The sequence below is a fragment of the Chlorocebus sabaeus genome, chromosome 13, assembly GCF_047675955.1.
Source record: "Chlorocebus sabaeus isolate Y175 chromosome 13, mChlSab1.0.hap1, whole genome shotgun sequence".
In the NCBI taxonomy this organism is placed as follows: Eukaryota; Metazoa; Chordata; class Mammalia; order Primates; family Cercopithecidae; genus Chlorocebus; species Chlorocebus sabaeus.
In genome coordinates this window covers 67,036,351-67,061,076 of record NC_132916.1, presented here as the reverse complement: position 1 = coordinate 67,061,076, position 24,726 = coordinate 67,036,351, and the positions used below count along the sequence as shown (strand labels likewise).

The 24,726-nt window shown below is 34.2% G+C and overlaps 1 protein-coding gene across 6 annotated transcripts in view; it reads right to left on the bottom strand.

Annotated features, from left to right (window-relative positions):
- ADGRG6 (adhesion G protein-coupled receptor G6) overlaps positions 1-24,726 on the bottom strand; it is a 134,448-nt gene that overhangs the window by 36,582 nt on the left and 73,140 nt on the right. For 4 of the 6 annotated variants that reach the window (XM_008006833.3, XM_008006835.3, XM_038000799.2 and 1 more), the window contains exons 6-15: positions 23,695-23,778; positions 17,215-17,300; positions 14,594-14,646; positions 13,612-13,674; positions 9,463-9,605; positions 6,574-6,685; positions 5,115-5,179; positions 4,355-4,562; positions 3,225-3,396; positions 1,372-1,512 (exon numbers count right to left, since the gene is read on the bottom strand). In XM_008006833.3, the coding sequence (XP_008005024.1) occupies positions 1,372-1,512; positions 3,225-3,396; positions 4,355-4,562; positions 5,115-5,179; positions 6,574-6,685; positions 9,463-9,605; positions 13,612-13,674; positions 14,594-14,646; positions 17,215-17,300; positions 23,695-23,778 (1,127 nt within the window). The remainder of the gene's footprint in view (positions 1-1,371; positions 1,513-3,224; positions 3,397-4,354; positions 4,563-5,114; positions 5,180-6,573; positions 6,686-9,462; positions 9,606-13,611; positions 13,675-14,593; positions 14,647-17,214; positions 17,301-23,694; positions 23,779-24,726) is intronic. The other 2 variants (XM_038000808.2, XM_008006836.3) reach the window with 1 other exon arrangement.

The window sequence follows — 24,726 nt, the reverse complement described above, 5'->3', positions numbered from 1 at the left end:
TGAACATATGCTTCCTTTTTTTTTTTTCTTAGAGACGGGTCTATGTTGGCTTGATTGGTCTTGAACTCTTGGTCTCAGGCAATCCTCCCTCCTCAGCCTCCCAAAGCGCTAGGATTACAGGCATGAGCCACTGCACCTGGCCAAATATGCTTCCTAATAACAACTTTGGTAGGGAAATACCAAAGGAGAAGGAAACAATGATGTGGAGATGACTCAAAACAATGACAGATCCTTGCAAATCTAAGAGTTGCAAATTTAAGAGTGCAGGGCTAAACCTTCCCCCTGCACTGGACCCCCTTTCTGTACCATTCACACTTTGTGACACCTACTGCATTTTTATACTAGTTTTAAGGTAACATTGTCATACACTTTATATTCCATAGTTTTTAAAACTGCAGTTGTATATGTTTATAGCTATTAAATCCTTCAGGATAAACTACACATGTTTTTATATAAAATATATAAATTGCATTCATATAAATCACAAAATTTGTATACAGCTGGTTCCTAAAACATTTGTGGATAAAACTTTTAAATTTTGGAATTAATTACTGTCAAGGATTCCATGGTATTCTTTTCCTTGAATATATCTCTACTTGGCTGTTCCTCTACATATGACATATAAAGGCAGATCTATTACAAACAATTCTCTGGCCTTGAGACTTGCTATTTTCTTTCATATAAGTCACATTGTTCAATATGCAATGATATCTTGAATTTAACAGATAGGTTTTATTTTTTAAAAAGGGTCCAGCAAAACTGCTCTCGATCAGGTTGTACTTGTAAAGGCAAACAGAGGTCACCAGTGTTTGCTGGCAGTGGGCCTTCTAGAATCTAGAAATGATGCCAATAAAAATGATAATATGTGCTTAGCACAATGCCATCCTACTCTGCGGATGTGTAAAGACCAAAGGTCACTTGAAATACTAATGGGAAAACTGATTAAAGCCAAGAATGCTGCTCATTATGTAAACAGTGCTTCCTGCTGAATTAAAGAAAAAAAAACCCTTTCCTTTGGTGTGCAATTTCTTTAACTCTAAAGGCCTAAATGATTGGAGAGCATAAAATATTTAATGAAAGTAATAATTAACAGTCATTTCTTCACTAATTCAATTTCTAATTGTTTAATGCAAGCCTTAGCCTAATACTTGAATTATTTTAAAAACTGAAGTACATACAACTTGTTAATAAGCATATTATCTGAAATAAAATATTTAAACAATTATATTAAAAATTTTCATTTTTGAAAATGCAGTAAATTTTTCTAAACCTTCTGATATATTTCAAAGGAAACTAAACTTTTGTTTTTTTCCTTTGAGCAAAGAAACTTCGTTTGCAATTGAAAAATAATAATTTAATGAATGTGCTTACCTGGAAAAGTCCAGTTTTGTTGAAGAAAGTAAACTGTGCTCTTCTGACTAATACAGAATCTTCTTGACTTAAATTCTCAAGTAAGTTTGGAGGCAAAATTACAGACGCCAGTGGATCGACTTGTCCACTCTCAAAATCCATCTGTCACACACAGAGATATATTGGTCAAGTAATCATAATTAAATGGTAATAACTTTATTCCGCATGCATAGTCAGGAGAGTGAACAACTGCAAGTTCAAATTAGCCAGTACCAGGACTTCCCTTTGTATCTACAGTAGTCACTGCAACTCCTGGATAAACCCCTACAGACAGAGCTGTAGATCTCATTTGGGTTTTACATGTGTATCCAAGGAGAAAATGCATTGATTTTAATTAAGACATAGGAAGAAATCTACAAATCAGTCAACATTTTCAAGTATAAGAATTAGATTTACCAGCAGCAGATTTTGAGGTTTTCTCAAAACACGTAGTGAAAGATAATAACTATGGGAGGAAGGGGCGAGGGAGAGAGAAAGAGAAAGAGACTGAAGTCAACTTGTTTATTTAAAACTGCATTAAAATTTTATGAACACTCTCAGATAGCATTTTTCCTGAAACCATAGCTCAAGGCCAAAGAAAGCTTTCTTGCAAATTGTCTTGGAATAAGACTAAGGTTGACTGAGTTTTACTCTTAAAATGTGAAAGAGAATTACCCAAAACAGCCTGCAGTCTAATGGAGAAAAAAGGTCTTGCCTGTATCCTGATTTCAGGCTTTTTATATTTTCAGTTTGTTCTATCTCCACAGTTAAAAGATAGATTGCGCTTCACATACTGTACTCTACCAGGTCAAGGACAATGCTTCATTAATTTTGTTTGCTCTGGTGGCTAACAGTGTCTGGTATGTAGTAGGAACTTGAAAATTCTTTGCTTATGCATCGCTTGAACATGTTGAAATGGTTCTCCATTAATCTAGCCCCAGCATATGTGTCCAGCCGTCCTGTCACCTGCTATCTCAGACTTCTACATCACGTGTTTTCAAAGTGTGATACTTAGACCAGCAATGTCTAAGGAACTTGCTAAAAGTACAAATTTGGAGGGCCTAACCAGAACCTACTAAATCAGAAACTCCTGGAGTAGGTCCCAGAAATGTTTTAACAAGTCCTCCAGTCCTCCAGAAGATGCTTTTTTTTTTATTCTATTGAGACAGAGTCCCGCTCTGTTGCCTAAGCTGGCGGGAAGTGGCATGATTCCGACTCACTGCAACCTCCATCTCCCAGGTTCAAGTGATTCTCGTGCCTCAGTCTCCCAAATAGCTGGGATTACAGGCATGCACCACCACGCCTGGCTGACTTTTTTTCGTATTTTTAGTAGAAACAGGGTTTATCATGTTGGCCAAACTGGTCTCGAACCCCTGGCCTCAAGTGATTCACCCACCTAGGCCTCCCAAAGTGCTGGGATTACAGGCATAAGAGACCACACCCAGCATTCTCCAGAAGATCCTAATATTCAGTTTCAGAACCACTGGCAAAGATAATGCACCATGCTTCTTTTAACCTTGGGGCCCTTAAAGCTCTTTCCTCTAACTGAACTGATGCTCACCCCAAGTATGGTGGTCCCTACTCATGCTTAGCTCCAGTAACCCCTCTTGTAGAAGGTAAGCTGACCTCCCCTGTCACCCAGATTATGAAAGTATACTCACTCTGAGCTCCCACAATACCTTATGGCTACTGCTCTAGTTAAACTTAACCAACATTCAGACCTGCTTGCCACTTCATGGACCAAGACCTCTTGGAAGCAGCAACCGCTAAGTGATCAGCAAGTTTTTATATGTCTAAGTAATTAATTAAAATGAAAGAAACCACTGGCTCATTACCTGGAAATATGATTCATTATTGCTTGGAAGACCAATGCTAAAATTTGAAATTGCATTTGTCCCTGGTAACAGGGATGATACGCCAAGAGCCAAGTTCCGAGTTGTAATATTCACATGTGATGTGCTATTTAGGTCTATCTTGAAGGCCAATTCATCAATTGTTTTTAAAGCTCTAAAGAAATGACAAAAATACCACTATTAAGTAATATGATATTTTAGATTCTTAAACATACAAGTTTTGCTGCATGGCAAAATACAAACAAAATAAAGTTGTGTTCATATTTTCTGATCTTAACATGAACACCCATAAAATTACCCCAATCCACAGTGATACCTGTTAAAACATGGAATCACAGGGATGGATGAATCCTCAAGAGAAATATCTGCTTTAAAGAAAATCAACAATTAAATCATCCTGAACAAATACTGTTTTTCATTTGTTTTGGCCTCTCTTTTCTCACATAAAAAAGCATCCTCCCTACCTTAACGGCTTATCAACAATCAAAGGAAATAATGCGATAAAAGTGTTTTGTGAACTGCAAGACGCTAGAAAAATGTTTATATTGTTATGTAGATTGTTAGAAAATACATTTTTAACAAATATAAAATTTTCTTCAGAGAAATGTAGAAGGGAAGAAAGAGAAAAACATTAAATATTTTAATACTATACATTAAGTGAAGCAATTAAATACAAATTGAATCATATAAATACAGGTACATTTTCATCTGCCCCAGCGTGTTCATTTCAGAAGTCCAACAATCATGTGGCTGTGGCTGTCAGTGGCATAGTTCACAGTATAGTGGACTTACAATGACCAGTTATGCATAACTCTACTGGTCAACTAAATTTAGAATTTTAGAATTTTTAAACTAAATTTAGAATTTTCAAATAAAAAATGAAAGACTGCGCTTTCTAGGGCTATGTATATTGTAAATTGTATTTCTCAAAAAAAGACCACACAGAACTTTTAAGTTCACATTGTGAATGACCTTGCTTAACTATGAATGACTATCAATACATTTTGCAGAGATTTGAATTCTAAAATCTGGGCACAAAGTATTCAGATAGGTGAGAAATCATGTAACATCATTACCCAATAAAATTTACTCTCCAGAAAAAAAATACTTACTCAGAAGAAGACTCAAGCAAGTCACTGTCGGAACTGCTTAAGATATTAGAAAATATATTCATTAGAGTTGAGCCAAGTGTTATATCAATGTTTTCTTCTTTATTCACAATTCTTTTGACCTGTTCCACAATGTTGGTAATATTGGCTGAGGTTAAGTTCTGCCCATCAGCAGTTAAATCTAAAATCTGGTTAGCAACATCATTTGCTTCTAAAACAAAGGCAGAAGAAAACAACACTAAGTTTTACCTGCATATTTTGAGCATTTTCAGGAATCCAAAGTAGAGTGTAACATTTCACTTTACAGTTGAAGCAAGGAAGTGAGATTTTCCTGTGTATATCTCATCCCCATATTCACAAGGCAATAATATTTCTTTCTATGCAGAGAGTAACTTCTCTCTTCAGTAAGATACAAATAACTTGGAGGGATGAACACACAAAGTTCTAAGAGAAATATCCCCAGAATCACTGAATAAGCATAATTTGCTATTTAAAATTAATGCAAACTACAAAATATTGATATAAATATCAATTTATATATTAGTTTTGTCTTCTCTAGATTTTCCTATTTTTAATCCCCTACAGAATAGAAAGTTAAAATGAGAGCAAAAAGTATTTTCTGTCTTAAGTGAAATAATCATTTGCCTTTTAATATGAAAACAGTATCATACAGCACAAGAATATTCCCGAAGACAATGAAAACCATGAAGCCTGAAGTCATATCATTTTGTCCTTGAGAAATAAAGGAAAATTGCTCACTTACTTGAACAGTTGGAGATATCAGGAGGTCCCCAGTAGGTTACCGATGGGTTGGTAGCATTGTAATAACTATGAAACAAAATAGATATTTTAAATATTTGATATAACTGATATTATTTTGTACCATTTAAAGGGATTTTTACATGATGTATACATTTATTACAACATGATCAATGGCTAAGCTTCCCTTTAAGACACTGAGTTTCTCACTCTGTTTTCATTTTAATTCTTTGTTTATCTCTGGACCTGTTTACATGTCTACGTTCTATCTCTCTAGCCTATTTCTGTTTACCACCCTATTCATACAATGTTCCCAAATTCTTTCCATTTCTCCACCTCATTCTTCTCACCCTTCCTTATTCTCTCCTCTCTCACCCCAGTTTGTTTCTCTATTTGTACTATTTCCTTCTACAAGTTTTCTTTTCCTGTTTTCCTATAAATGATATTAGAACTGAAAAAATTAGTTAATAACTTTTGGGATTTGCCTTGATTTCTAGGTAAGTTTCCTTTGAAAATAAAACTGTAATGCATTGAAATAAATTTCATGCTAAAAATTCTTATGGGGAAAAAATCAGTAGCACGCAACACAGAAACAATATACCAGCAATATCCTAACCTAGGATACACTGGCCAAGTACTGCTTTAAGAACTTTACAGGTAAAATCTGATTTTGAGTTCACATAACTCTGCAAAGCAGATTATAATCCACATCTTACAGAAGATTAAATGGAATTTAATAAATCAATGAATTTTCCAAGTTCTAACAGCCAGGAAGACATGGAGCCACATTTCACTCAAGTCCATACATCTCTAAAGTCCCCTTCTTTTCTCCCAACAAAGTATCAAATCCAGCAGTATTTACAGTATGCAAAGTATGTATGCTTAGGCAGTTTCCATTTCTGAATTTCCCCCAGAAAACTCTAATTGGGAGTGAGGTGGGTGGAGAAATGGATTTAACTTGCTGTTCCATGAATCCCTGCAATTATCTTGTCCCTGAGGTTTCTGTTAAACATTTAGAGAAAATCTATACCCTGACAGTTTCCATCAGTAGACTATCCCAATCTGGATCTTGTCTTCATTTCCTCTTTGCCTCCTCTCCCCATTCCAACAATAATCAGTCCAAATAGCTAAAAAGTTTCGGATTTCCAGATGCATATTCCAAGGCTAGGCTAGGTTCATCCACAAACAAGGTACTTTGCTCTGGTGCTACCCGCTGGCTTCTAAATTCTTCAGTTTTTCTGTGAGAGGGCTTGATTAGCATGCGGCTGGGAGGAAAACACTGCCTTTCTGAGTCATCCACTTATGTTATCTTTATTTCCCAGGAGTGAATGATATAGGCATACACAGAGATTCCTGCCCTTCTTTGCAATCAATATAATGCCTGAGAACTACGGTGCTGCACGTATAACCCTGGGAAGGCTGATAACGTTAAGCTTTGCTGCAAGAGTCAGTGAAAATATTACCATATCCGCGAAGCAGAAAAGTCAGGTTTGTCTGGACAAGGAAGAACGTATTCAGAAGGTTGGATAGATGGCCAGTAGTAGCCTTTGGGTTCCTCCACAGCAAGACAGTGACCTATATGAACATAAGAACCAGCATGAGAAATATTCACTTATTTTTTAAAGTTAGAGGTTAGAGATGCAAGATGAAAGCAAAATGACAATGCTGGTAATTAGGTATTTCTTTAATGTAATACCAAAATATTACTGTTTATGTTCAGAATTTATAAAAAAAGAATTAAAAGTTAGAAAAAACATTAACACTTAATACACTTCAAATACAAAAACCACTACATCGGATAAAACCATTAGTAAAAAACACATTTATGTAAGTATATACATGAAACATACATTATCATTCTAATCATTTGCAGATACTAGTTTTATTCAAAGAAATAAACCCTATAGAGAAGGAAAACAATCTTGAAAAATTCAAAATGTAATTTGATTTTTTTCAAAGGGGAAAGCCTATAAATGATGACTCGATAGTGTCACCTTTGAGTTGTGTGGCTATTTTATAGAAAATGTTCCAGCTGCTCTGATAGCCTCTCCTGTCTGGAAGCTAAGGGGGCCACAGGAAGTCACCTGCAAACCAACAAACCCTCGGATTTCTGTATCCTCAAATCATCTGACTTTTGGTTTGACAACTCTCTAAGTAAGCCTCATACATCAATGATTCAGATTTTATATTTTAAAGAATATCAAAGTAACAGCAATACATCAACAGCAACAATAAACTCTTGTATTTCAGGAGTGAACATTAGCAAGTAATATCAGTTTTCTGGGAACAAGTACTGTCATCACCAACTGAAAATTCAAATAACTTTCCCATGTATACTGTGAGCTTTAAAACTGTTAGGTTTTAGCCTTTTATTTTTCCATTGGTAGAAGCACTTATCCACAGACTCACTTGCAGAAAAACAATAAAATGGATAATTTAAATTAAATGGTATAAATTAGATGTCTAGGTATATGGAGAGAGTGGTGCTGGGCTTTGCCAGCCTATGAGGACACAGATGGTGCTGGTCCTCCTAGTGTTCTCCAGTCATAGATAAACTACCATTTGTCAGGCTGCTTCTTTGTGAAGACTCCTATATGTGAAAGGGTAGCTGGTTGCATTCTCCCTCCCTCCAAAAAGCCCCATTTGTTAAGAAGTATTTTCCCATAGAGACTCACAAATGGTTTACTGTCATGATTAGTATTATTAGTATTATTTGCATTCACCCATCTCTATGAGTTCTTTGTAACTGTTACATCCACCCAATAGAAATGGGTAGCTCCTCACAGAAGTGGAGATGCCTGCCTCTTTACTACACTGTGATTCTGGCCTTGGTCACAACCACGCTCTTCAAGGCTGAGGAACATGCCTCCCTCAATTCAACCTCCTGAGTGTAGAGAAGGCAAAGGTCAAAGTTTTCTTTTCTTTTGATCTCTACTAATGTACCTAATCACAGTATAATTGTAATCATAGAATAACATTAAAACAACTGCTTTTTGTTATCCATATTTGTGAATATTTGATTTCCTAAAATATTCTCATGCAGACTCATTCATTCATTTATTCAATAAGTGTTCAAGTTCCAGGGGATGTCCTGGGTTCTGGGAATATGTGGGAAGTAAGAGTTAAAGAAAAAAGAAAACATGATCTTAAGTAAGCGATTATTGTCTACAAAATATATATATATGAACAATACATATATATGAACTATATATATGAACAATATATATATGAACTATATATATGAACATTATATATGAGAAATATATATATATATATGAACATAAATAGTCTGTATGATGCTCTAGGCACCTGGACAGCATGAAGTAGAGGCTCGAAGGCAGTGATGTCTATACTTAATTTCAGAAAAGTTTCCATAGAAGAGGTGACTTAGGAGCTGTCTTTAAAAATACATAGGTGATAATGAGGTTGACGGTGGGAGTGGAGAACAGTGTGCAAAGATAGAGAAAGGGCATATAAAGGAGCACAGCCTCTTTGTGGAAGTACAAGCCATGCCATGTGTGGTTAGAGCTTAGGATGTGAAAGATTTCTAGGAGAGACTTGATTCTAGGTCCAACAGACCTCCAGATTCCTGACCTAGTCCTGTGAAGACAGTGGTATCACTAATAGAGACAGGGAACATGAGAGAAGGAGATATTTTCTGGTTTTTTGTTTTTTTTGTTTTTTTTTTTTTGAGATAGGGTCTCATTCTGTTGCCCAGGCTGGAGTGTAGTGCCAAGAACATGGCTCACTGCAGCCTTGACCTCCCAAGCTCAAGTAGTCCTCCTGTCTCAGACCCGCCTAGTAGCAGAGATTACACGTGCACAGCACAACACCCAACTAATTTTTTAATCTTTCATAGAGACAGTCTCCCTGCGTAGCCCAGGCTAGTCTCAAATTCGTGGGCTCAAGTGATTCTCCCACCTTGGCCTCCCAAAGTGCTGGGATTATAGGAATGAGCCACCATGCCCAGCAGGAGATGTTTTATAACAGGAAATCTCCTTCTACAAGATGTATCTCACTAGAGTTCCCATATCCACATTTACACACTCTTTTTATTCCTAAAGTTGACAACAATGATGATCAAGATCATTCTGGCATTTTGTTCATATTGTTAGTATTTTCAAAATATGTCCCTAAAGTAAAATATGAACTTTCATCTACCTCCTTCATTCTCTTGGATTCACAGATACTGAGCTGAATTTTTTTCTGCTATGTCACTCATTTGTGATGAACTTCATATCAGAAAAAAATGTACATAAATAAATAGCATATAAAGAAAATTTCTGTTGTTTCAAGTAAACCTGAATATATAAGTTGTATAAAATGCATATTATAAAAAAATAGTCACTTACCCAGTTGTCTTACATTCACTGTATGTAGCCTTAAGCCTTCATCCAAGGACTCATTATTTTTTAGGAGCTTCTGCTGAATGATTTTTCCTTCTAAATTAGTATTATTGGTAGCATTGTAAACTAGAAGGGCCCAAAGCACCAACCTAGGGAAACATTTCAGATAGAACTGTTGTTGTTGTTGATTGGTTGGTTGTCATTTGGTAGTAGAAACAGAATATTTGGATGTAGAGGGATGACCATCACCTGTTGAGACTGAAGAGATTAGCCAAGGTGCTCACAGACTTTCTCTGCTGCTGTGTAAATTATAATGTTAAAAATATTCCAATATTAATAGATTCTATAGGCTATTGCATGTATAATTCTATCATATAACTCCATTTCTTTTCAGAAATATTTTAATATTTAGTAATATGTTAGTCACTAGTTAAAGCATAAACACAAGAAAACAGCATTCCTGTGGTTAATTCTATATTTTTTTCTTTGTGGCCCCAAATTAACGTTTTTTTAAAAAAAACTATGATTTCAACTGACCATTTGTCTTTTGAAATTACTATTTCTAACTATTAGAAATTAACTATTTTGGCCAGGTGTGGTGGCTCATGCCTGTAATCCCAGCACTTTGGGAGGCCGAGGCGGGCGGATCACAAGGTCAGGAGATCGAGACCATCCTGGCTAACATGGTGAAGCCCTGTCTCTACTAAAACTACAAAAAAAAAAAAAAATTAGCCAGGCGTGGTGGTGGGAGCCTGTAGTCCCAGCTACTCGGGAGGCTGAGGCAGGAGAAAGGCGTGAACCTAGGAGGCAGAGCTGGCAGTGAGCCGAGATCGTGCCATTGCACTCCAGCCTCGGCGACAGAGTGAGACTCCGTCTCAAAAAAAAAAAAAAAAAAAAAAAAAAAAAACAAAGAAATTAACTATTTCTAATTACTAACACGATAAAGGGTGTTACTATTTATGAATGTGGTACAATTTCTTCAGAATAGCAAGAAATGATGTTCTGTCTCCATGAAGCATTTGCAAGTACTTTGTATGGTAAAAAGTTTCACAAAATAAATAATCAAAATCGACTCTGTGATTGCCCAGCATATTACTTAAGAAGGTTATAGAATGGTTGATCTTGAAGGTCTTTAAAAAGGAAATACCTCTATGGGAAGCAAAGAAATGTATCTCCAAGGCCCTGTTAAAAACTTTTGGTTCTATAATTTAAAGTAATATAATTTTCTGTTCAACTACAATCACAGCTATAGTCAAAAGCAGAAAACAAAACTATTAATTTAACACTGAGGTAAAAGTAAGAACATTATTTTGTCAGGTAGAGGAGAATTTCTTTTGCTTATATGTGAAGGCTCTAGATTCACAAAAAATTTTGTTTCTTCTTCATATTCAGAGGAGAAATGAATAATATAAGATGTTATATTATTGAGATCAGTTACTGTCCACATACCAAACACAAAGTGGTAATATTGTTGTTAAACTAGTTATGGAATGTCCAGTGGAGAGGCAGTGGTATATTTTATTTATGAAACCATGAATATTAATAAGTATTTGTTACAGTAGTAATTTATCTGTGGTGTTAACAAATAAGAAGGAATATATGAAATATTTGTTATTCAAGACTAGGTGAAATTAAAGAATAGCTCCGGTTTTCTTTCCTAAATATCTGTGCTAATCTCAAGGAAAAGGTGCTCTACTCTTCTCATAATTAACTCTGAAAAGCTCTCTCTAAAATGATCTACTGCTTACCATTCATATGTAAGCCATATTTCAGGATAAGGCAAACATAATGACTATAATGATAGCTGTGAATATAGATGTGACTATGATAGCTTAACAATTTTTAAAATGGCTCTTGAAAAAGTATCCCTTGATTAAATCATTGTTTGAACACAAGCTTTACCACTCCAGCTGGTGAGAACTTACGGCTGGGAAAGTGACCTTTTACTTGTCTTGAATACTGAGAACATAACTAGCCCAAAGCATTGTGGGTGATATTGAATACCCAAACCCAAGAAGTCAGGAAGAGCCATACATTTTCACAGGTCTTATCTGTGTGTTTTCCTCTCTCATCCTGAAAACTGAAACTATTTTATGGTTCTACAAAGTCACATTCTATCTGTTGTTACTATCAGCCATTCTTTATTTGAAAAAACAAAAAAAAACAAAAAAAAACCTCTCTGTGGCTTTGGTTTCCTGTCTGTCTAGGCAATAGAGTATGATAGCATTATCTGAAGCTACGGTCTGTGTTAAGTGATACAATCAAATTGAAAGGAAAAGGTTTTTTTAAAAAAGAATGTGTGTAAAAGTAGTAGATTGTGGTTTTGAGAAAAACTGAGACTATGAAGCCTCATCAAAGTGGGTAAGAGCCATAGAGAATAGAAAAAAGAGAGGCAAGAAAGGCTATGAACATAAATATTAAATAATGACACGAGTTCATACCAAAAAAACCCCCTAAATATGTGGATTTTGCTATATACACTGTTTCAGTCCATTCTCCCTATAATTTTCTGTAAAATTACTCATTGCTTTGACAGACCAGGAAACTGAAATCCCATGAATTTAAATGTCCTTCAAGAAGAGTTTCTGAGGTGCTGACATGTACTAATGATGGCTGACTTTAGCATCACCAGGTAGCAGAAGAACCACAGTAAGTAAACTAAAAAGTGAATGCTGACTGCCTGAAGAAGGTATACCACTGGCTATATATACCAAATCCAGGGCTGTCCCAATTGCCACACAAAGTGTCCAGCAAAGGGATCCTGATTGCTGCTGGATCCATTACTGAAGATGCAATATGACCTAACAGAAAGGATTGAAAAAAACTATTTGGTTAAATAGTGGAGAAGAGTTTTGTCACCTTCAAGAATACAGTACTGAAATATACAACTGTGTTCATATCATAAAGAAAAAATACCAGAAAATAGAAACAAGTTTCCCTAATCAGATGACTCAATCCAATCCATTTAATATGTATACAAAAATGACATCTTTCAATATAACTTTCAAAACACTTGTTTCTCTAGTGTTGAATTGAAAAGAAAAAAAAAAGCTCTCTGGTCAATCCTCATATGAAATTTTACCTTCTCATAGTAAGAAGATATCACCTGAAAAGAAGCAGGCTCCATCATCAGGGCTGTATATCCATTAATATCAATTCAGTCTATTGAGATCCAGCAAGACTTATAGAAACTTTTGCTTTACAACAAATTTTTTAAAAATTCTATGGAGGCCAGATATAACATCTCATGCCTGTACATGTAATCCCAGCACTCAGGGGGGCTGAGACAGGAGGATAACTTGAGGCCAGGAGTTTGTGACGAGCCTGAGCAACACAGTGAGACCCAGTCTCTACAAAAATAGTATTTTAAAAATTAGGCAGGCATGGTAGCACATGTACGTCGTCCCAGCTACTCAGGTGGCTGAGGCAGGAGGATCATTTGAGCCCAGGAGTTCAAGGCTGTAGTGAGTGATAGTCATCCCACTGCACTCCAGCCTGGGTGACAAAGTGAGACTCTGTCCCAAGAAAAAAAAATCTACAGAGATGTAATACATGACCTGAATAACCTAAATACAACTAAATTTATTCCATTTGGAAGTTTAGGGGTTTTCTTTTGTTTTACAGTACTCTAAACAGTTGGTCCTTACATACCAACTGGTCATATATGCTGGACATATCAATTAAATTACCTGCATGATTAAAGCATGATCCTGATATAAATTTTAAAATGGAGACTTTAGAAAATTAGCTAATACCTTTAAATGTTGAAAACATTTTGGCATCTATTATTCATATTATTAGATGTTATCATATATAAACACTTTATTTAAAGCTATTTTCTTTGAAGGTACCTTTGCAATTTCAAGTAAGAGGCAATGGGTTATCATAAATAAACTGGAAATACTAAAAATAATAATCCATCCATTTTAAATGCACTATTTCTCAATTATTTTTCATCGGATACACATTACTACCCAGTCTGTTCTATTACAGTTTTAACTACAAGAAAAAAGTAGCATACAGTAGTGCTAAAGAAATAACTGTGCTATGTGATTAAGATTTTCTTTTCCATCCAATTGTTTTCATTTCTCTACCAGATAAAGTAGTGAGCAAGAGAAAGAATGTTACACTCTTTATAAGTCTTTGCCCTGTTACCTTGGCTCATTCTCAACGCTTCTCTTGACTTTAATCTTGTCCTCTCCACCACTCAGGTGAAAACTAAAAACACAAATACATATAACCATTAATCCACCTCACCAACTGCATCATCAACAATAAAATTTGGGGACCTGAAATAAAGAGACAGAATGGGAATTCTAAGCCAGTATTTCCAAATGTGTGTCCTGAAGTTCTAACTTCTTTCATAAAGCTAGGCAACTGTGTGCTTTGCTCATTTTGAAGATTCACAATTCATATTATCACACTAAAGAAATTGAGACATTCTGATAAAAAATCTGCTTTCGTTTGTATAACATACTTCCTGAACTTATATGACGATTTGACCCCTTTTCTGTGTTATTAAATCTCTTATCTTCACAGAATATATGTTTAGGGGTCATGACATACACTTTAGAAAACTAGTTCAGGTATAGAACTGTGAAAACAAGGTACACAGGAGGGTATATGGACAATGCGAATTGCTGAAGATTAGTGGAGGAACTAAATATAAATACAGTGAAGGATAATTTCGAAAAGTTAGGCTGCAATCAGACTGTCGATATACGAGATTAGATCTGGAAAAAAAAGTGGTCTTGAAATGGGTACATACAACCCAGGGGGTGCTCTAAGTGATCCACCAGGGTGTGAGAAGAGACTAATAACTTCTATTTATAGTTAATTATCCAATTTTAATTTTTGACACATTATAACATATATTGATTCAGTTACACAAACACACAACACACTTTTCATTTAAAATAAATACAAATCAACTGGAATGCATGATCAAAACATTTTAAAACCATCACTGCACCATTGAGGTTTTTTTGTGCAATGAACTAATACAGTTGTTTTAGAAAGATTATGCATATGGTAGCTGTGTGTATTTGTATGTATATTTTGGTACAATCAGAGAGACAAATAGAAGCATTAAATTAGACACTACTTTTAATTTATCAAATTTTTTATTCTGTCTTACCTGATATTAATGACATAAACCGTGTAGTTCCAATTTTCGAAGGTTGAATTGAGCTGGAAAACACAATGGAAAAGGATGAGTTTTGATAATACCTTAAAAATATATCTAAATCAAGTTTCTGCCTAAAACATAAGTTGTTACTGAGATAAAACTCTGGGAAAATCCTGAACAGCTGGAGGAGAGAAAGGTAAAGGTGACAGTTAATGGATCATTGTATACCAAGAATTTGATAAATGTTATTCCTTTCAATCCTCACAACAACCAATGCAATAGGTATTATCCCCACATACCCCACAGTCTTATATATAAAGAAACTGAGCTTTCACAGAGAAGAAATGGTTTGCCTAAGATCATCCAAGTAAGCAGTAACAGATGCCAGATTGGAACCCAAGTCTGTTTGGAAAACTATCATTTCCTCTCTAGCCCTCGTATTAAAGAAGATTTGCACAATAAATATCTTCTCTATTCTTGATTCAACAAACACTGAGGTACACTAAAACATTTTTCTAGTAATTACCATCTCACAATATTAGTAATAAGAAAAATTATAAATTAACAATATAAATGTAAAAATAAAATAAGTTCAATACTATTGGAACTATGCATTTATTATGTGGTTATTTAGCAGTCTTTATGGTCTCAGCATAAGAATTTTTAATGAAGCAATGGATTCTTCCAATATAAAGAAGCTTCCATGATGCAGTTTCCCATACAACTGCAAAACAGGATTCCCTCACTGACATGAGAGCCTCCTATTTACATGTCATCTCCGAAGGGTGATTTAGGCCTTCTTTCATATACACATTTGTTTCATATAGCCTTTCTTTCAAGCATTTCCAAAACTGAATGTAAGTTTTAGGGAATCCTGGCAAAAAAAAAGTGTTAAATTATTTTAAAATTGTAAATAGTAGTAATTTGAAACAGGTACACCATTTATATTTTCTCTGTTATCAAGTATCTGCTTTGGTATCTTGCATTTTAAACAAAAACGTCTAGTAAAGTTTAGCTGCAGATGAAAATAAAGCTATGTCGAAAACCATGCATGAAGTAAATATAAATGTAAGCTTATACCTTATCTAGCACAAACTTTCTAATGAATGCTAATTTCAGATTAATAACATTACCCGTTATTTGCACAAATAAGCTAACAGTAGCTTACTTGAGAATGAAAATAAAGAATTTTATCTTCTGAAATCATTCTGACTTTAAACAAAAAGAACAATGCTGGAAAGAAAATGGGATACACAGAAAGAATATACTCTTTCTGCAGCCTGCTCTCTCCATTGAGAGGTTAAACATATCTCCTACTGTTTGAATGAGTTACTAATCTCAATGTGGCATTCCCCAAAATCAACAGTAGTATTTTTCTTTTATTTCAATAGAGAATTTCACCTTTCTCACCAATTTTGTAACAGAGTTAATTACCTACTATTGTTACCTATGGGCAACTTTTTTTTAAAGAGTACTGTCTTTAAAATGAAGACTGGTTTCTATCAGTTATTTTTCATATATATATAGAGATGTGTATGTGTGTGTGTGTGTAGCTACCACTTCCTCTCAATGTGTAAAATTTCTTTTGCTACCAAAGACACATTTATCGAACACCAAATATATATGAAAACCCATTTTTCTTATTTCAGAATGTATAGTGACTCAATTAAAAAAAAAATGTTTGAACCGTAACAGCATTACATATAAAAAGAAGTATGAAGTCTCATAGTATGCTGTAGGTAGGAAATGAAATAATAGAATAGAAACCTACGGAAAATAAAATTTTTGAGATTGTTATTGTGAAGAAGAAAATGAAAAAATCCATGTGTTGTATTTCTAAGAAAAAGAAGAAAATAAAATGTTAAATTTTTTAAATTGAAAGCTACAAAATGTTTATCAATAGGATACTGGTTAAATTACAGTCTAACTGTCCATCAACAGAAGATCTGCTAAATAAATGATTGAACAGCTACATAATCAAATAGTATGCATTGTTTTTTTCAAAACAAAAAAAAAACCATAAAGTTCTCTAATGTTGCAAATCTGGCAACAATAAGTACGGTATAGAATGGTATGTAAAGTATACTACTTTTAGTGTAAAAAAGAAAGTAAGAATCTATAGTTTAATTTTCTTTCAGGTGCACCAAGATATCTGAAAAAAGCGGAGAAAACTAACAGTGATTTCCTATTTGCTGTTGGTTATTGGGTTGGTTCCACGCAGATGAGCAGCAAGGATGGGTGGAAGACTTTCATAATGCGTTTTTTTCATACTTGTTGGTTTTGACTAAACATTCAAACAATTTTTTAAAAGAATCTGTTTAAAAATATAGTAGAAAATATATGGATCTAATAGGAAATAAAGATAACTGTTGCCACCAAAATCTATTTCCATTTGTGCAATACTATTCTTATTTAAGACACTGATAGTCTACTAGGCTCAGTTCTTATCCTTTATTCAAATGTACTTCTCTTCCTATGCATAAGGACAACAACTTACATATCTACTTATGTATTTCTAATGAATATCATCTGTGTTTCAGTATAATTTGTGGATTCAGTTAACTAGTCTTTTCCAGATTCCCAGAAGTTAAAGAATTTTTTTAAAAAAGAAAAGTTACAAGCTCACTTACCCATTCTGCCACCTTGCTCTGTACTTTTACCTCAGGGTGACGAAGGATGTTTTGAATCACTACGGATATTCTATAGATAATTCCATCTGCCCATTGGAAATAGGATTAGTCCGTTAATTGTATTTTTGTAGTTACATAATTTTCAAACAATTTAAAGTTATGATCATGTAAGTCATATAATCATACAGTTTTATTCATAATCACATAATTTACAACATAAGTTAAAAGAAACACCTTCTACATAGGCAAAACAAATATGAAATATTTTGATGTTAAGCTTTTTGACCTTCCAACTTCTTAGAAATAGTTATCAATTAGCTTACTCTTATTACTTGTATATGTTTCTTCATATTTTTTAATTCTATAGATTTCTGATATCTACTGTCTGTAATGTGTTAACTGTTTTCATGTACAATTTGACTTCTGATAACAAGGCATTATGCTTTCTGTGCATTATAAGGAATGATAAAGAGTTTGGGATGTGAAAACTTGAATGAGATCATGTGGAGGAATTAACTTGAAAAAGTAGAACAGGCATACACATACTTACTGCTCTAATTCCTCTCCTTTTCCTCTCTTTCCCCTGCTTAATAAAGCACTTCTATTAAACTATTAGGCGGCATTTCACCAGACTTTTCATCAAAATTTCTTAAATATGCTCATTTATAGCAAAGTAGAGGAAAAAAATAAATAATATTTGCAGGCAGAATTTTCATTGAACTAACTCATTTTAAAAAGAAAATCTTATTGTAAAGAAGATTCTGCTTTTTGGGTAGGGGGAAATCTTTAAACTGATTTTTTAAAATAAAAATCAAACTCACCAGCAAGAGTTTGCTGAATAGCTGTAAATGGGTGCTTTGGTCAAAGTAGCTAGTGAGAAAAATACCCTTTTAAAATATGGTAGGTTATAGAGAGAAGAACAATTTTTGAATCTCCATTGTCGATTATCTTTCTTCATGCTTATAGGTTTAGGGAAGTCTTCAGTAAAACAGGCACACAAATATAGAAATACATAACTATAGCAATGTTGAAGAAAACAGTAAAACTTGTGGGGAGGCAGTAGAAAAAAAAATGTAAAAGTTAGCCTCTGGGAATTTCCAAATCTACCAAAATGCAAATTCCAGTCCCACTACCAAAGGAATGTCTTTCCAGCAAGTGTCAGAGTCTTGTGCTAAATAATATAAATTGCTGCCCCTGGATGTAGTAATATAAATATATAAAACTGGCACAAGTCCAAGCACAGGCTAATTTAATTTATGCAGACTATTTCAACTTCTAAAATTCTTTGGGTATTTTAATGATCTTGACTTTTATATTCCTTTAAAAAAATGTTCTGAATGAAAAATATTTGGAGGAACATACAAAACATAATAATACATATAAAGATAACTTTTACACAGTAGATCTCATCGTATCAAATCACAGATGTTCTGAATGATTGGGAGAAAATTCAAATTGTGAGGGTCAAACAGTTATTTCAGGATCCTGGTAATATTCTGTGACTATACAGAAGGTTCCCTACTTATCGTTCATCAGCATTCAACTTTATGATGGTAGGAAAACAAAAGGCATTCAGTAGAAACTGTACTTCTAGTACCCATATGTCCATTTCATTTTTCGAGTTTAGCATTAAAGTACATGAGATATTCAACACTTTATTATAAAATAGACTGTGTTACATGATTTTGCCCAGTTGTAGGCTAAGGTAAATGTTCTGAACGTGTTTAAGGTGGGTTCAGCAAGCTATGATGTTTAGCAAGTTGGGTGTATGAAATGCATTTTTGACTTTTGATATTTTCCAGTATTTTCAGCTTACAATGGGTTTATAGGAATGCAAACTCCACTGCAAGTGGAGGAGCATCTGTATTATCAATGCTAGCAGAGTATCTGAAAAGCCACCACTAGATGGAAACCTAAAGCATGCTTTTGTTATAAGAGTAGTATTTGTTCCCTCTTAGGAAAATACATCAAAATTCTAAAAATCATTGACATTTCTGCATTTTTTAGAAAGCATCCAAATATTTAAGATGTTTTCTTTAAACACTGTTTCCTGCCCCAGTCCACTTGTTACATTTATTTAAAATTTTTGAATAATGCAGTCAATAAGTAACCATGAGAAAAGTTCAAGAGTGAACTGTCAAAGCAACATAAAAAAATATGTTCACTGAAGGGCTGGTGAGAAGGGTTTGGACTAGAGCAAAATAATTGGCTTCAACATTGCAATTGGAGGAAATGCATAATTAAGACACACTTATGCAGGATTTTCCATGTTACCATAGCAGTAAAGTTGTCTTCTCTTACAAATGTTAACACTACTCATGGTGTTTTAAAACCTATTCACAAATCTTCATGTGTTCCAGAGACTTCAAAATATGTATGTACTATCCTAATAATGACATCTAGGCCCAAAGATTTTATTATAGACATTAATGGGGAAAATGATTTAAGAATATATCCATTTTCCATTTAGATACTTCTTTCAGCATGCAGAACTTCAAGCAGAAATCACTGCCTGTGATTACCAATGTGGTTATCAAAACAACATTATTTTTTGTAGGTCTCTTCTCCAATTAATCTTTCCCTTTTTTACCTTCTTACAATTTTTTTCAGAGTTTCTTGGAGAATATAGAAATGACATTGCTCTAATCTATGCGATATTCAAGGATGTAAAGTACAGGTTTGAAATGATAGGCCTAAATACATATTTGAAAAAACAGACGTTAAAATATAAACCAAATGCTAATCTAGATACCTGGTTATTTCTTTGAACTAGTGATGAGCGAATTTTATTATGACAGTGGCATTTACAATGCGACTGGCATCCTGCAGCTCCTAAACACACAATTTCTTTAAGATATATGGCATAAAAAGCAGAGTAATGGATCCATTCAAACAATCTTAGAAGGAATTCGTTATTTAAATGGCTAAACATATATGAGAAACTGGAAGCAGTGTTACAATCTGTACTTACTTGTAAACTAGGTTTTTAGAACAATAATACAGACTAATGGAGTGAATTCCTTAGTTGGGTTGCTTGTGACAACCTCACAAAAGTTTACTATTCAGTAGCACTAGAGTGATGTTTGAAGCAGAGAAGATACGATTTGGAGTGGAATAATAATTAGTCCAAGAGCTTTTCTTGGGAATGTAATGGAAAACATATAAAAGGTCATTATTTGTGGGAATCCCCAGATTATCCACATCCTGAAATACTTGTTTGTGAAAAGTAGCTTTAAATACTTTCTTAGTGTACACAGCAGGTCCCTGAGTAACATCATTTCATTAAATGGAGTTTCATTACAAAGTTGATGAGGAGAAGAGTCAATTCCTGGCCAGGTCCCCCATCTGTGTAGGGTCTGCATGTTCTCCCCTTGTCTGCATGGGGTTTCTCCAGGTCCTCCAGTGTCTTCCCACATCCCAGAGCTGTGTACCTTGGATTCACTGGCCTGTCTACACGGTCCCAGTGTGAGTAGGTGTAGGTGTGTGTGTGTGCCCTGCCATGGGATGGCGTCCTGGCCAGGGCTAGTTCCTGCCTGCAGCCCTGAGCTGCCCAGATGGCTCTAGCCACCCGCCACCCTGAACTGGATAGAATAAGCAGGTTGGAAAGTCAATTAATGAATGGCTACACATTAGTGTAAAACAAAAATTCAAAAAGTATAAGATAATCATATAAAAGCACAACAATAAATGATATAGTATGAAAGCACTCGGCGAACCCCCATATTGGTGATTGTTTTGGAACTGCTTGGTAGCAGGAGGTGCTCCTCTCAATTTTCATTGCGCAAACATTTGTTTCTTGATTTAACCCATCACTGCCACTAAGTCTGCAGTCACTCACTGGCTCACCCAAATTTGGGCAATCAATTATCTTACTTGTTTTCATTAATCTTTCTTAAATGTATGTACAGCTCATATTAACTACAATGTTAAATATTAGAAGGGTTTCAGTCTTTACTTGGAAGTTTGGTGATGTTTCTGTGACCAGAAATATGCTGTAGGAACTTAACTCTTGTTTATATCAATCAGCCTATGGTAAGATTGGTTTCATTACATGTTATTTTGCTCAAAGTCACAGTTTCTAAGAACCTATCAATGACATTAATGAGGACTTAGTGTAATTTGAGGTATCAGATAAAAGTCCTATTGCAAACAACAAAAATAACTCTACACAGAAAAATAGGAACATTTCACAAAAACCAGGAAAACAAATTCTATTGATACACTATGATAAATATATCTGATTATCAAACAAACTCAATCCCTCTCCTCTCCCAAAAATGCAATATTGTTATTGATTGACTCAGTAAAATTCTGATAGCCAAGAGTTAAAAGGACTGGACAAATCAGATAATTGACAGTTGTGCCAATCTTTCTTACAGTAAATAAAATAGAATTCTCTAATATATCAGAAAGCAAGCCTGAGAATGTTTATTCTCTGTTTCCCAAAGAATAAGAAATTGTTAATATTATATCAGTGATGATAATCCAGGACATGACATTAAATAGCATTTATTCATAGGTGAAAAAGTAATTATCTTCAATTTCAAATTTGATTACATCAAAGAAAAAATCTTAATTATAGTCTGTCTCTAATACTTTGTTAGTCTTCCTTTTTAAAAAGATAATGAAGGCTTCACGCTCTAAGATGTGAGAAGGTAATAGGATACAGGGAGAACATTAAAACATTGTTTACATTATATTTATATTCACTTTTTATATCTGTATTATAACAAGTAGGACTGGTTTCACTTTACAGTCGTGAAATAGATTTTCCCAAGTAAACACAAATGTTTAAGTTAAAAAGTGAGTCAATTTAGGAAAAAAATCATATTAAATAGTATACGTGATTCAGAGAAATGGTAAAAAAATTGTTAAGATGGTACACAAATTTGACACACAATTTTGAGAATTTTTCCGTCATATAATGACCCAAATATTTTTAAACGCTAAGATGATATTTTGATTAAGAATTATCTGAATTAGATTTTTTTTCATTAATATGGTTAAGCAGAACATTTTAACTGATTCTTAACATTTGCTTGCTTTGTTGAAACTCCAATGAAGGTTATGACGCAGAGAGAGATGGCCTAAACAAGGCTTTCTTCAAGAATGTCAGAAATGATATGATTGAGTGAATACAGCTCCACTCCACCAAGTCAAGGACTCTGAAGCACGGTATAAAAGTTCTTGGGCAGTAGAGGATGTGTCAATCCTGGAGGGAGAATACCACAGAGGCTCTTTGTATGTTCATACAAAGAGTGAAATACTTAGTTAGAATTATAATATTCCCATCTACTGGCTAGCGTCCATGTGAAATATGCACTGGAAATTTCAGCTGCTGTTGCTTTCTTGGGGGATGCTGGAATTTTTGCTCCATCATAAATCTCCTTGGTGTAACTACCAGAATAACCATAAACACTCCCTGAATCAACGCCTTTATAACCCTAATGAAATTTATATCTACATTTCATGTAAAATATTCCAGAGTTCCAATTTAAATGTCTTACAGAGGAAATTAATGTAACCTCTGAAGCCAAGAAAAAATGAACTATGTGGGTTTCCTTTCTCAGGGTTTTGGGTCCCTGGTGATATATTACAGATGTCTTGGCCTCATAAGCTAAATGACTGGAGTTTAGAAAATTTCTTTGTTTCTAATGCTTCATATTTGAGAATATTACTGTATTCAAAGCAATGGTATGGTCACCTGATTGGAATTTCTCTTTTATTAGAAGAAACTGAAATCGCTCACTGTGAATTACCAAAAGGCCATGCATGTTGTTCATCTAGGAACAGGTTAAAGAACTGTATTCACCTGACTTTTCCTCTGTTTATTTCTTACCATACACTGCTATATTTGCAAATTATAAATAATAGAAAAGTACATTTGGAGGAAAAAAGCAAGAAGTATTTGAAGTGACTTTAATTGTTGTCATTCAAAAATTGATTTGATTTAGTTGATATATAATCACAATCTATTATTCTTCAGCAAATAAAAACTGAAAGCAAAGTATTACTATGAAAATTGATTTAAATGTCACAAATATATGAACATAAAGTTCACTTAAGTGAGAAATCAAATTATTAAAATTACTTAGTTTTTTGAAATTTGTAAAATCCTTTAAAACTTGTTTTCTGCAGAAAATAATCTGACAAAATACCATGGAAATACGTTTTTCTCTGATCTCTATTATGATGCACATTAATGCCTTCTAATTAAATGCTTTTTCCCCTAAAACTTCCTTTGAAAAAAATTTTGGCTAAAAACGCAAAAGAGGAGTACTGGAAATGTACTCATTCCACTGGTCATAAGAATGAGGAACTCAACAGAGTTAAGTGATCTTTATTAATTTTACTAGTCCTACAAATGTACCAATTGACTCCAATAACAGCAGCTTTGTTGGAATAATACATATTTCCCTCCTTAGAATACAATTTTTTATGTTAGACATACTAAAAATATAAAAGGTAATGATTTCTTACCATTCTTTTGTTTATCGATTCTGTTAGTAACAGGCATGTTAGTGGTGACAGTGGGTGGTGTAGTACTAGGAGAGTTTACAGTAGCTGGTAATAAAGATGAGAAAGATGTAATTTTGCAAAGAGCACATGACAGTTAATTTGGATAAGCAATTTATAATTAATGCATTAAAATATACAGGGCAAGAATGGAAACCATTTTGAAATACAACAGACTCCAAGGTTGTAATGTATAAGATGAAGAAATGCTTCCTATGACACATTAAGAATCAGTACACATGGCCTTTGATGCTATAATACACAAGGGTCTGGAGCAAGCACAAAGTGACGAGAGAAAGGACATTTAGATTCTAGATTCTAGACCTAGATCTCCATTAACAACCTGGCAATCACACAGTGAAACACTAAACCCTTCTAGAACTCAGTTTCCTGAGTCTGTCAGAAGTTATAGAAAGCAGCCTGTACAGATCTGCAGCTTGAAAGTTATCTAAACTTAGTTTGCCTAATAACATTGAGACTAGAGAAATAAAATCTCAGAAGAAAAATGTACTTCTTCTTAAGATGAATGTAAAGAAAAAGACAAATGAAATGCATAGACTAAGTTAATCATTTAGTTTCCAACAAGTTTACTAAACACTGATGAATAAAAAGTATTTCATAGGGCAAGCTTTATAAGGCAGACATTTTCAAAGTATTATGTCAGATATCTCAGGCGAGAATAATTTTAAGAATAAAAATAACTTTTTTAAAAGTTTAGATCTTGAACTAAACAGAATTACAGATTTTTTAAATTTCATATAACAATTTGAAAACTACACAGAGATTACGGGGAAAAACTCCTTGATGACTTAATTTTCATAGAGTGTTGATTAATAATAATAATATCAAAGAAATAATGTCTCCAAAAGGAAAACAAAGATAATAATAAGTTACACCCCACCCCACCTCCTGCCTGCCCTACTCTCACACTGGAACCACAGAAGAGAGCTTAGGTTTCTACTTCTTCAATCTCACTTCTAACCACTGTCACCTTTG